The sequence below is a fragment of the Rhinopithecus roxellana genome, chromosome 17, assembly GCF_007565055.1.
Source record: "Rhinopithecus roxellana isolate Shanxi Qingling chromosome 17, ASM756505v1, whole genome shotgun sequence".
NCBI lineage: Eukaryota > Metazoa > Chordata > Mammalia > Primates > Cercopithecidae > Rhinopithecus > Rhinopithecus roxellana.
The window spans coordinates 111,634,185-111,647,566 of record NC_044565.1 but is presented as its reverse complement, the minus strand read 5'-3'; the positions used below and the strand labels follow the sequence as shown (position 1 = coordinate 111,647,566).

The 13,382-nt window shown below is 47.1% G+C and overlaps 1 protein-coding gene across 6 annotated transcripts in view; it reads right to left on the bottom strand.

Annotated features, from left to right (window-relative positions):
* Positions 1-11,311, bottom strand: part of LMAN2L (lectin, mannose binding 2 like) — a 35,561-nt gene extending 24,250 nt beyond the window's left edge. For 2 of the 6 annotated variants that reach the window (XM_010362094.1, XM_010362095.1), the window contains exons 1-4: positions 11,073-11,305; positions 8,845-8,963; positions 4,656-4,773; positions 3,768-3,850 (exon numbers count right to left, since the gene is read on the bottom strand). In XM_010362094.1, coding sequence (XP_010360396.1) covers positions 3,768-3,850; positions 4,656-4,773; positions 8,845-8,963; positions 11,073-11,259 — 507 coding nt within the window. In that variant the 5' untranslated portion in view covers positions 11,260-11,305. Of the gene's footprint in view, positions 1-3,767; positions 3,851-4,655; positions 4,774-8,844; positions 8,964-11,072 lie in introns of all 6 variants that reach the window. The other 4 variants (XM_010362097.2, XM_030921167.1, XM_030921168.1 and 1 more) reach the window with 3 other exon arrangements.
* Between the last annotated feature and the right edge of the window lie 2,071 nt (positions 11,312-13,382).

The following is a 13,382-nucleotide window of genomic DNA, read 5'->3' as shown; positions in this document are numbered from 1 at the left end:
ATCAATAGCTTTAAACGTTCTCCAGGGAATTACAATGTGCACTTGGAAGTAAGAACCACAACAGCAAGCCAGAAAAGATGTCTCCATTGTTACCATCTACAATAAATTTTTTAAATTAACATCTACAAAATCCTTACAAAATAAACCCAAATCAGAATTTCTACTTTCTCGCCGGGCGCGGTGGCTCACGCCTGTAATCCCAGCACTTTGGGAGGCCGAGGTGGGCGGATCACAAGGTCAGGAGATCAAGACCACAGTGAAACCCCGTCTCTACTAAAAATACAAAAAATTAGCCGGGCGAGGTGGCGGGCGCCTGTAGTCCCAGCTACTCGGGAGGCTGAGGCAGGAGAATGGCGTGAACCCGGGAGACGGAGCTTGCAGTGAGCTGAGATCGCGCCACTGCACTCCAGCCTGGGCAACAGAGCGAGACTCCGTTTCAAAAAAAAAAAAAAAGAATTTCTGCTTTCTCAAATCAGAATTACTACTATCTCATGGTGAAATGGAAGCTAACAGAGTTTGAACAATTTGTTTCTGGAAGAAACAGAGAGACAAGTTTAAAACTCTTGTCAAGCCCTAACGCTGACAACTCTTATTCAGACGCATTTCTAACTACCACTATTTCCTCAGCATGACTACAAATCCAGTCATGATCCTCTCTTCAATAAAATCCTTTAACGCACCTACCCCTTCAGAATCAAGTCCAGACTCTTCAGCAGGAACACAATGCTTCAGAACCTGGCCCCACGTGGTATATGGTGAGCGTGAGTCACACACATTCAGCCTGCTCTGGCTCTCATCTAAACAGTTCAACCACCAACCACCCAAGCAGACGCTGCTCAGTCTCAGTGGCTAGCTAACATGCCGAAGCTATGGTGTTAATACTATAGAACGCAAGGTGAACGGCAGCCCCAGGAACTGTGAAACATGACAAGACCACTGGCCCTGCTTTTCATTCTAGCCTCATCTGTCTCTGATTCTACTTTATTTCCACATACTCATCATCCCCTCTCTCTTTTTTTTTTTTTTTTTTTTTTTTTGAGATGGAGTCTCACTCTATCACCCAGGCTGGAGTGCCGTGGCATGATCTCGACTCACACTCCAACTTCCACCTCCCAGGTTCAAACGATTCTCCTGCCTCAGCCTCCTGAGTGGCTGGGATTACAGAAGCACGCCACCACGCCTGGCTAATTTTTGTATTTTTAGTAGAGACGGGATTTCCCCATGTTGGCCAGGGTAGTCTCGATCTCCTGACCTCGTGATCCACCCGCCTCGGCCTCCCAAAGTGCTGGGACTACAGGCGTGAGCCACTGCACCTGGCCTCATCATTCAGCCTCTTAACCTTAGGACCTTACACATGTTTTTTTCCCTCTGCATGGGACGCTGGTTCCTTACTCTACAGACCTCAACTTAAAAGGCACTTCCTGGAAGAAGGCTTCCCCACTACCAGCACCACTACTGCCCCGCCTCAGGTTAGAAGCTCCTGCTGTGTCCTCCCACAGTACCCGAGTTTCCCCATCAGCATCCTCAGTGCTACTGAGTACAAGGACCATGTTATCTTGCTAATTCCCAGTGCCTGGCACCTAGAAAGTGGTTAATGTATGTGGAATGAAGAACAGCCCAGAAGGAACACCGAGAAGCAGCTAGAACTGATCCACAACAAAAGGTTATTCTCCTAACTCAGGTCTCACGTTCCACCCCCTCTAAAGTGAGTCGCTGGGCACGGTGGCTCATACCTGTAACCTCACCACTTTGGGAGGCCGGGGTGGGCGAATCACCTGAGGTCAAGAGATGGAGACCATCCTAGTCAACATGGTGAAACCCTGTCTCTACTAAAAATACGAAAATTAGCTGGGCATGGTGGCATGTGCCTATAGTCCCAGTTACTCAGGAGGCCTGAGGCAGGAGAATGGCTTGAACCCCGGAGGTGGAGGCTGCAGTGAGCCAAGATTGCGCCACTGCACTCCAGCCTGGAGACGAGCAAGACTCCATCTCAAAAAATAAATATGAATAAAAAATAAAGTGAGCGATGTGGGAAATGTTAACAACTATTGAATCTGAGCATCACAGATACAATGATCATTCTCTATCCTTCTAATTTTTTGTTTGTTTTGGTGACAGTCTCGCTCTGTTGCCCAGGCTGCAGTGCAGTGGTGCGATCTCAGCTCACTGCAACCTCCACCTCCCAGGTTCAAGTGACTCTCCCACTGCAGCCTCCCAAGTAGCTGGGACTACAGGTTAATACTAATAAAATACTAATACTAATACTAACAAAAATACTAATTTTTGTATTTTTAGTGGAGACAGGGTTTCACAGTGTTGGCCAGGCTGGTCTTGAACTCCTAACCTCAAGTAATCTGCCCACCTCGGCCTCCCAAAGTGCTGGGATTACAGGCGTGAACCACCATGCCCGGCCTTCTAATGTTCTTTAAGTTTGAAAATTTTCATAATAAACCTTTGGGGAAAAAATAATGTGTCCTTTGCCTCTATTTCTAATCCTGCTTTCCTCGCTAGGTATTACTTAGCTAAAGGATACCCAGCAACAACCTGTCATAATTTCCCACCATCTGATGGCAGTGCCATAGGACACAGAGAGAGTACAAACCCACTGTCAATATAAGAAAGCAATAGCCAGGCATGGTGGCTCATGCCTGTAATCCTAGCACTTTGGGAGGCTGAGGCAGGCGGATCATGAGGTCAGGGGTTCGAGACCAGCCTGACCAACAAAGTGAAACCCCGTCTCTACTAAAAACACAAAAGTTAGCCGGGTGTGGTGGCACACACCTGTAGTCCCAACTACTCAGGAGGCTGAGGCGGGAGAATGGCTTGAACCTGGGAGGCGGAGGTTGCAGTGAGCCGAGCAAAACGCCGTCTCAAAAAAAAATTAAAAAAAAAAAAAAGGCAAGCACTAAAAGACTCTTAGGGTCAGGTAACAAAAAGGCCCGCCAACAGCCAGATACTAGGTTCTAATAAAATGCTGGGCTTTCATCAATTTCCTTCCCTTATAGCCTTTTCTTCTTTCTTTCTTTTCTTTTCTTTCTTTCCTTTTTTTTTTTTTTGAGACAGAGTCTCACTCTGCTGCCCAGGGGGGTAGTGCAGTGGTGTGCAGTGATCTGATTCTCCTGCCTCAGCCTCCCAAGTAGCTGAGATTACAGGCACCCGTCACCATACCCGTCTAATTTTTGTACATTTAGTAGAGACGGGGTTTCACCATGTTGGCAAAGCTGGTCTCAAACTCCTGACCTCAGTTGATCCGCCAGCCTCGGCCTCCCAAAGTGCTGGGCTTACAGGTATGAGCCACTGCTCCTGTCAATTATAGCCTTTTCTATAGGCAGGAGAACTGTTCTTCAGGTCTGAGATGAGGAAGAAGAAAAAGATGCTGAAAAGTGTGTGCAAGTTGCAGAAGAGAGCACAGCACTGATGGATTAAAAGTCAGGGGAGGCTGAGTTACATAAATTTGGCTTGCTCTGGAGCAGCCAAATCACCAACCAACCAAACATGCTCAATTTCAGTGGCTATCTAATAGGCACAAGAGAGAACATGATTAACACTAAAGAAAAAGCCCCTGTTCAAGACAGTTATTCCCAAAGGACTGTGCACTCCTAAACAGTTCCTCTAGAAAAAACACTGACAAGGACATTAACTTTTGAAGTTCAATAGATGAAGAACCCCTCACTTTCTATCCCCTTTGTTCCCTCCTGTACAACATTCCTGAGGCAAAGAACTGTGATGTCAGTGCAGCTGATCTAGGCTCTGACACTTGCCATTACCTCTTGCTGCTTCTCCTCATTGGGGTAGGTGTCTACAAATACTCCCAGCCCCACAAATTTGTCCATGTTTCCAAACACAGGCCCTAGAGAGAGAGAACAGATGATGAACAATGAAATAAAGCTAAGAGTTGATAAAGGAATAATATATCACTATGATGGAGGAAAAGTAAAATTCCAAAGACTCCCAAGCCTCTCTCAAGATGAGAAAACACATGTAAAAGTACTCAGCAAAGCACATGGCCTGTAACAAGTGCCCAGTAAATATCTGTAATTGTTTGTTGTTGGAGGCAAGGGAAAGAGAGAAGGCCACTGCAACCTTATTTAGCACTCAGGCAGCTTCCTCATCCAAACTGGTTGCTAGGGTGCCCCTACAGAATTCTGCTTTACAAACACTGGGTAAAGACTATGCCCCCAAGAGAAAACTGAATTCCCTAGTTCTACTTCTTGTTGCAAAAGAGATCAGGTCAAATCAGGTTGAGCCTGACATCTACGTGGAGCAATAATAGCTCCTACACAAGGAAAATAGATAACTCTTCTCTTGACTCAGCAGTGCTGAGATCATTCACTGTAAATGCTCAGGAGAAATCAGCTCACCCAATCGTCAGTGTTCAGGAGAGCCAATGCTTTCATCCAGCCAATAGGCCAGGTAGTTTCACAAGGAAACTCAGAAAGAAGCAACAAGCAAGCAACTGCCTCAGGATGAGCCAAATTCAGCTGCTTATGAGGACTCGGATCCCATTCTAGAGACTAGACAGGCCAGTGTTCATCCACATACATTAAAGGAGAGGGAAAACAGCTGGCACTGTGGGGAAGGAAACTTTTCAAAAAGAGGGCACATGAAAAAGCAGGTTGTCACACCCACACAAGAGCCACACAGGGTCCCAATACCTGGCTGCATCCGATCCTTTGTGTACCAGATTGCCAAGCCATCCCCATGCAGATTCTTCTTTCCTTGTCCATGGATTTTGAAGTGCACCTGCAACTCCCAGTCTCTCAGGAAACATGGCTAAAGCAAAAAAGACATCAGAATCAATGAGGAGCATGAAATGCAAAACCCCTCAAGCCCGCATCAGCAGTCAACAGACTTGGAAAACGCAAATGCAGGTAACACAAGGCTAAGGGTTAAAACCTAAATCTAAGACTTGCTAGTGTTCATGTCATGAAATTAAATGGATTGAACCATTCAACTGTTCAGAGATTTAATATGAAAATGAATAAACCCCCAATTATCTTCAACATTCCCCAACAGAAACCGGACAGAACTCCAAAGCTGGAAGAGATAGGAGTATACCAAACTCCACTCCCGTGATCCTACATCCCCCCAGCAAAGTAGCTCGGCTTTAGAGTACAGATGGCTGAATCCATACTCATTTACAACTCAAGATCACCCCTCAGACAGAAAGACTCTGAAAAGCTGGATTTAAAGAAAGGTCAAAGCCTAATTTATTACAGTAGAAAAAGAAAAGCTAAGCTATTATGCAAAGGCTTCCAGGAATAATTAGCAGATACTACAAGCAACTCTAATTAGCTAGACCTGGCCCTCTGCCAAGCTGAGGGTAAACCAGAATTCTCACAAGAAGAGCAAGCTACAGTTCCCCAAATCCTCCCATCCATGGCCAAGACGCTTAAATGCACTTGGAGAAGGATACAAGTGGATGGTTAAGTGTTTTAAAAAGCTGAACAGTTTCAAGAAAACTAATCAGAGTGGGTAGTTGATTTAGGGAAGCTTCCGGTTAAAAGTCTACTGTGAAGAAAGAAGTGAAGGAAGAACAGACAGACCAGCTGGGTTCAGCCAAAGGCTCTCCAAATAGACTGTTCTGGGCAACATATTGCTGGATCATTTTCAGTTTTCATTTTTTATTTCTGGGATATTTTCCAAAAGTGTTCATATTAGAAGTACACAGTCAAAGTGAAAGGAGGTTGGGTACTCCTGCATTTAGCAACGGGCCCTGAAATCTCCAATAGGTTATCCTACTCTAATGAGCCAGTCTCTGTCTTGTCACTCCGGATTCTTAGCTCTCCGCTGTTTTATTAAGATTTCAGAGGCCGGGAGCGGTGGCTCAAGCCTGTAATCCCAGCACTTTGGGAGGCCGAGATGGGCGGATCACGAGGTCAGGAGATCGAGACCATCCTGGCTAACACGGTGAAACCCCGTCTCTACTAAAAAAATACAAAAAACTAGCCGGGCGAGGTGGTGGGCGCCTGTAGTCCCAGCTACTCGGGAGGCTGAGGCAGGAGAATGGTGTAAACCCGGGAGGCGGAGCTTGCAGTGAGCTGAGATCCGGCCACTGCACTCCAGCCTGGGCAACAGAGCGAGACTCCGTCTCAAAAAAAAAAAAAAAAAAAAAAGATTTCAGAGGGCCAGGCGCGGTGGCTCACGCCTGCAATCCCAGCACTTTGGGAGGCCGAGGCTGGCGCAGATCACGAGGTCAGGAGATGGACACCATCCTGGCTAACACGGTGAAACCCCATCTCTACTAAAAATACAAAAAAAAATTAGGCAGCCGTGGTGGCGGGCACCTGTAGTCCCAGCTACTCGGGAGGCTGAGGCAGGAGAATGGCGTGAACCCAGGAGGTGGAGCTTGCAGTGAGCCGAGATGGCGCCACTGTACTCCAGCCTGGGAGACAGAGTGAGACTCCGTCTCAAAAAAAAAAAAAAAAAGATTTCAGAGAAAGGGCCCAGCACCGTGGCTGACGCCTTTAATCCCAGCACTTTGGGAGGCCAAGGTAGGCGGATCACAAGGTCAGGAGATCAAGATCATCCTGGCTAACACAGTGAAACCCCGTCTCTACTAAAAAAATACAAAAAATCAGCCAGGTGTAGTGGCGGGCGCCTGTAGTCCCACCTACTTGGGAGGCTGAGGTAGGAGAATGGTGTGAACCCAGGAGGTGGAGCTTGCAGTGAGCCAAGATCGTGCCACTATACTCCAGCCTGGGCAACACAGGGAGACTCCATTTCCAAAAAAAAAAAGAAAAGATTTCAGAGAAAGGCCAGGCACAGTAGCTCACGCCAGTAATCCAAGCATTTTGAGAGGCTACAGTGGGAGGATAGCTTGAGCCCAGGAGGTCCAGACTGCAGTGAGCTGTGACAGTGCCACTGCACTCCAGCCTAGCTGACAGAGTGATGGGACCCTGTCTCAAAAAAAAAAAAAAATCTTTCAGAGAAAGAGTGACATGCAGTGGGGCAGGAAGCTGCCAGGAGGTAGGTATTAAGCCCCTGGGAACAGGGCAGTGTCACAGAAGTTTTCAGTGAGCCAAGAGGTGTCTGTCACTGATTCTTGGCTTCCTACAGCACAATGCTATACTGTTTTGCTCAGGACCATGTCTAACTGTGGTTCTGAAATTCTGCCACACACTGGATTCACCTAGGCAGTTTTAAAAAATCCCAGTGGCCAAGCTGCACCCTATTCCAATTAGATCAGATTCTCTGGGGGTGAAACCCAGGCATCAATTCCAATGGATAGCCAACTTTGAGAACCACTGCTCAAACAAATGGATCCTATTCAAATAACTCAGAAATAAGCCCAGTCATGGTGATAGCCAGATAACAGCGAATACAGGTATCAGAAATCTGAAAAAGGGAAGAACTAGAGGCTATACTAGAACTGTGGCTACAAGTTATGTAGAGACAGAGAGCCAGCAAGACAGCAGAGAGTATCAAGCCTTGAACATAATCATCCGGTAACCCACAAGAGCCCCATCAACAAACTTATACAAGTGTAATGACATAACACATATTTCTGTAACCATTTTAACTTGCCACAGTCTTTTCATGTCTATCGTCTTATTTTATTCTCATAACAAGCCCAGTGGGCAACTAAAACAGGTATTCTAAAGCTCATTTATCAGATGGAGAAACAGAAAACTAAGAGGTTAAATAATCTGCCTAGGGCTCACAGGAGGACTGTACCAGAGCTGGACCAAGAACCCCAGTCTTTCAACTGTCCTTTATCTCTCCTACCAAAACACAATGCTCTGTACTCTGTCCACAAATGAGCTCAGCACTATGATCTAGGTTAAGGGGCCAGTTTGTGCAGATAGCTAATGTAGAAATTTCTCTTGCCCTCCTGAACAAGGAAAAGAAATCGTTCTCTTTTCTGAGATTCATTTATCTACAAGTAATGAGAAAAGCCACGTAAAAGTAAGTTCTTAGTTTATGAGAGCTCCAGAGAAAGTATCAACGGATGCCAGTCATGCCCAAAAGTAAACTGGTCATAAAAGATTTAGAAAGAGCCCTGGAAACAGAAGAGAAAGCATCATCTTACACTTGTACAAAATCACAGTGCAGCCACACCAGGAATACTGCACTCACTTCTGGTCGCCATACCTCAAGGAGGACAATGCAGCTACAAAAGGTCCAGAGAAGTACAAACAAAATGACCGACAGCTCAGAGTGGCTTTCACATGAAAATAAAATTTTATATCAGACTCTCCAAATTGAAATAACAAGGTGGGGATGCTGGGATAAGGTTTGGGATCAATTTAAGAGAGTACTCTCAACCAGGCCCAGTGGCTCACACCTGTAATCCCAGACCTTTGGGAGGCCAAGGCAGGAGGATTGTTTGAGACCAAGAATTTGAGACCAGCCTGGGCAACACAGCAAGATCCCATCTCTACAAAAAATATTTTAAAAACGAGCCAGGTGCAGTGGCACATGCCTGTAGTCTCAGCTACTCAGGAGGCTGAGGGAGGAGGACCCCTTAAGCCCAGGAGTTTGAGACTGTAGTGAGCTATGATTGTGCCACTGCACTCTGGTCTTCTTAAAATCTTCTTACAAAGTGGTTAAGCAGGAGTTAAGTTATTATTAAACCCTAAGGAGTAGTACTATTGGACCAATCAGGAATTAAAGACATTTCAGGGGAAAAAAAAATGAATTATTTGCTATAATTAAATAGCATTTTCCTAAATACCTGATTTATTTATTATGAAGGTCAGAATAATCTCAAAAATAAAGATCCTTGATATCCACAGAAGACAGAATACCAGGGGGATAGACAGCAAAATTAAATCAGTATGCCACTGCTGAACCTTTTAAGCCTTTCTGGGTCACCAACACAGGAGGGAGAAAGATTCTTACCACCCGGTTCCACAAGGCACCCTGTTTACTTTGCATATCTGGGGTAAGGCGGATATACTGGGTCATCACCATGGCATTGCCCATCAGATTCCACAGTGAGGAACTGCCTGTGCCCACACCTACAGGAAGGAAGTAGATCAGTTCATACTCTTCAACACCAATCCATTCAGAAAGCAGCCACCACAGAGCCTCTGAAAGCTGAGCCATCATCTTTTTCCCCCTTTAATGTCACTCAATCTCCTATCTTGTCACGCATGAATCTTAAATCCTTACCATCTCTACAACTTTCACAAAGCCTTTATCAGGTGAGGACCCCAAAGTACATCAGAACTATCACTTTATGCATGCTACAGTAACCACAGCTCACATCCATTCTTCCCGTTGTAATATGTGAATAAACTTCAGCATCGTAAAAGAAAAAAAATTTCCTGAGTTATATCAAAAAGAGTTTGACAGGTCAGGTGCAGTGGCTCACCCCTGTAATCCCCACACTTTGAGTGGCTGAGGAGGGAGCGCATCTTGCGGTCAGCAGTTTGACACCACTCTAGGCAACATAGAAAGACGCTGTCTTTACCAAAAAAATAAAAATTAGCCAGGTGTGGTTGTCCTTGTCTATAGTCCTAGCTACTCAGGAGGCTGAGGTGGCAGGATCACTTGAGCCCAGGAGGGTGAAACTGCATGAGCCATGACTGTGCCACTGCACTCCACCCTAGGCAACGGAACAAGATCCTGTCTCTAAAAATAGATAAATAAAAACAAAAAGAGTTTGACCCTCACGTCTCTGGCACTTAGTCACATTCTTTCTTTTCTTTTTTTTTGAGATGGAGTCTCGCTCTGTTGCCCAGGCTGAAGTGCAGTGGCGCATCTCGGCTCACTGCAAGCTCCGCCTCCCAGGTTCACCCCATTCCTCAGCCTCCCCAGCAGCTGGGACTACAGGCGCCCGCCACCACGCCCGGCTAGTTTGTTGTATTTTTAGTAGAGACGGGGTTTCACCGTGTTAGCCAGGATGTTCTCAATCTCCTGACCTCGTGATCCGCCCGCCTCAGCCTCCCCAAGTGCTGGGATTACAGGCGGGAGCCACCGCACTCGGCCGTCACATTCTTTCTTTAAACAACTCTTTTTTTTTTTTTTTTTTTTTTTTTTTTGAGACGGAGTCTCGCTCTGTCGCCCGGGCTGGAGTGCAGTGGCCAGATCTCAGCTCACTGCAAGCTCCGCCTCCCGGGTTTCCGCCATTCTCCTGCCTCAGCCTCCGGAGTAGTTGGGACTACAGGCGCCCGCCACCTCGCCCGGCTAGTTTTTTTTTGGTATTTTTAGTAGAGACGGGGTTTCACCATGTTAGCCAGGATGGTCTGGATCTCCTGACCTCGTGATCCGCCCGTCTCGGCCTCCCAAAGTGCTGGGATTACAGGCTTGAGCCACCGTGCCCGGCCTAAACAACTCTTAAAGTGTGAAGCTACTCCCTGTACCCTCATCTATAAACTTCAAGAGTGAAAACTTTGTGTCTGCAAACTCATGAATATTAGCAAAGAGATCAGCACAGAGGCACTCCAGGCATGTAAGAGAATAAATGATTACCCTTAGTAGTAGCGTATACTCTTGCACTTTGAACTGTTTTGTGTCTCACTACTTATGCCTTAGTGGGGAAAGACTTGTGTTAGTTAAGCTATCTGCACTGGTTTGTCAACGTTTTGTAGCTAACTGTATCAATTTTCTGGCCGATAAGCTGTGCTTAGAGTTGTGTAAACCCTAACCTCTTTCATCAATAGGGCCCCTAGGCTGCAGAAGAGAAGGTGGTTCTACATAGCATAATTTTATCATCTTTCTTCTCATTCCGTTCAAGTTCTACCCCAGTTCTTCCTCCTGCTTTATTTCTAGCACATCCACAGGTCCATCTGGAGACCGGCTCATTGCTAGTAGCCCTCAATTACCCCTCACCATTCTCAATTCTCTCCCCTTCCCAAACTCCTCCTGTCTAACTCCAAGCCTAGCACTAGTGGCACCCGACAGCCCTGCCTTTACCTACTGGAAACTTCCAGAGCTTGGCAGGCACACCTAACTCCTGCCATTCAGACCTGTGGCTCCCAAACGCGGAGGGAGTTCCCGTGGGCCCCACCACCGCCAGTAGTTTCCTCCGGGCCACGAAGCCCTTCGCCGCCCCCGCCACTACCCCTGAAATCAAGTCCCGAAGCCCGCCCCACTGCACGACCACCTCACCCTGGGCGCCTCACCCTGGTAGGGCTTCGACAGCGAGTGCTCCCGTTTCAAGTACTCGAACGTCTGACCCGCCCCGACTTGCTGTGGCCCCTGCCCAGACCCCAACAAAAGAAGAAGGAGTAACATCCTGGACCCATCCCGAGCCGACAAACATCGCCGCCACTTCTGCCACCACCCAAGGGGTCCCAGAGTCGCCGCCATCTTTCCCACCGCCGACCCTTCATCAAAAGCCCGCCCCGTCGCCCAACCCATTGGCCCGAAGAACCACCGTCGCCCCGTTCTATTGGCTCTCGTCAAGCCCCCGCCCCTGCAGGTGAGCATATCACCGATTGGCTGGCTTGGGTATCAGTTGCCTTGCCAACCCAGAAAAGGGGCGTAGCCGAAAGCCCAGGCTCCCTTATTTGCATTTGCCCTCAGTTCCGCTAGGCTTGCTGGGATACGTAGTTTATTTCTACTTTGTTTTCTGCGTACGAGAGTAAATTTAAAGAGATAAAACGTTTCTTCTGGTCCCAAACATTCTATCCTCTCTGCAATAGTACGGTCCTGACTGCAGCTCTCTGAATCAGTTTGGAAGATATAGCAGTGAAAGGAGAAATAGACAAATCCATAAAATAGCTGGAAAATTATCAATTTATAAAATACTTGAATGGCACTGCCAACTAACTTGACCTGATGATATTTATAGAAACTCCACCTAACAACTGCGGAAGACACATTCTCTTCAAATGCAAATGACTCCTTTGCCGTGATAGTCTGGGCCGTCAGCAACCTACAGATATAAAATAATTGAAAGCACACAAATTAATTAATTCTAAAAGCCATCACCTCCTTCCCTCTTTTTTTTTTTTTTTTCCTTTTTTGTTTGAAACGAGGTTTTGGCCGGGGGCCGTGGCTCACGCCTGTAATTCCAGCACTTTGGGAGTCCGAGGCGGGCGGATCACCTGAGGTTGGAAGCTCAAGATCAGCCTGACCAACATGGAGAAACCCCATCTCTATTACAAATACAAAAAAAAAAAAAAAAAATTGCCAGGCGTGGTGGCACCTGTAATCCCAGCTACCGGGAGGCTGAGGCAGGAGAATCGCTTGAACCCAGGAGGCAGAGGTTGCCGTGAGCAAAGACCAAGCCACTGCACTCCAGCCTGAGCCACAAAAGCAAAACCCCGTCTCAAAAAAAAAGAAAAAAAAAAAAGAGAGGGAGAGAGACAGAGAGATAAGGTCTTGCTCTGTTGCCCACGCTGGAGTGCAGTGGCACAGTCTCAGCTCCAGCCTCTACCTCCCTGGCTCAAGTGATCCTGCCACCTTAGCCTCCTGAGTAACTGGGGCTACAGGCACATCCCTTCATCTTTATCCGGCACCACAACAACATGTGTCCAGACTGGTCTCCACATAGCCACTAAAGTGATCAAAACCATCTAACCATGGTGAGTGTCAGGATTAAATGAGTCAATATTGGTAAACCTCTTAGAACAGTGCCTTGCGTGTAGTAAGCACTATTTCTTTCTTTTTTCTTTTCTTTTTTTTTTTTTTTTTTTTGTTTTTGAAACAGGGTCTCTCTCTGTCGCCCACGCTGGAGTGCAGTGGCATGACCACAGCCTCAACCTCCTGGGCTCAAGGGATCTTCCCACTTCAGCCTCTCAAGTAGCTGGGACGACAGGTATGTGTCACCACGGCTGGCTAATTTTTAATTTTTTGTAGCAATGGGGTGTGTGTGGGGGGCGGGTCTCATTAAGTTGCCCAGATTTGTCTCAAACTTCTGGACTTCAGCGATCCGCCCTCCTCAGCCTCCTAAAGTGCTGGGATTAGAGGTGTAAACCACCACACCGAGCCATAAGCACTATTTCATCATCATCATTCTTTTTTTTTTTTTTTTTTTTTGAGACGGAGTCTCGCTCTGTCGCCCGAGCTGGAGTGCAGTGGCCGGATCTCAGCTCACTGCAACCTCCGCCTCCCGGGTTTACGCCATTCTCCTGCCTCAGCCTCCCGAGTAGCTGGGACTACAGGCGCCCGCCACCTCGCCCGACTAGATTTTTGTATTTTTAGCAGAGACGGGGTTTCACTGTGTTAGCCAGGATGGTCTCGATCTCCTGACCTCGTGATCCGCCCATCTCGGCCTCCCAAAGTGCTGGGATTACAGGCTTGAGCCACCGCGCCCGGCCTTCATCATCATCATTCTTATTAACCGGGCCTTTGATGGCTCACCTTCACCCGTGAGGAGGAGATTCAAGCCCCTCAACTTGGCACACAAAGCCCCCTGCCATCTGGCCCTGACCTTATTGCCCATGACTCTTCTCCTCCATCTTTATGCTCCAGCTTCCCTTCCCTCT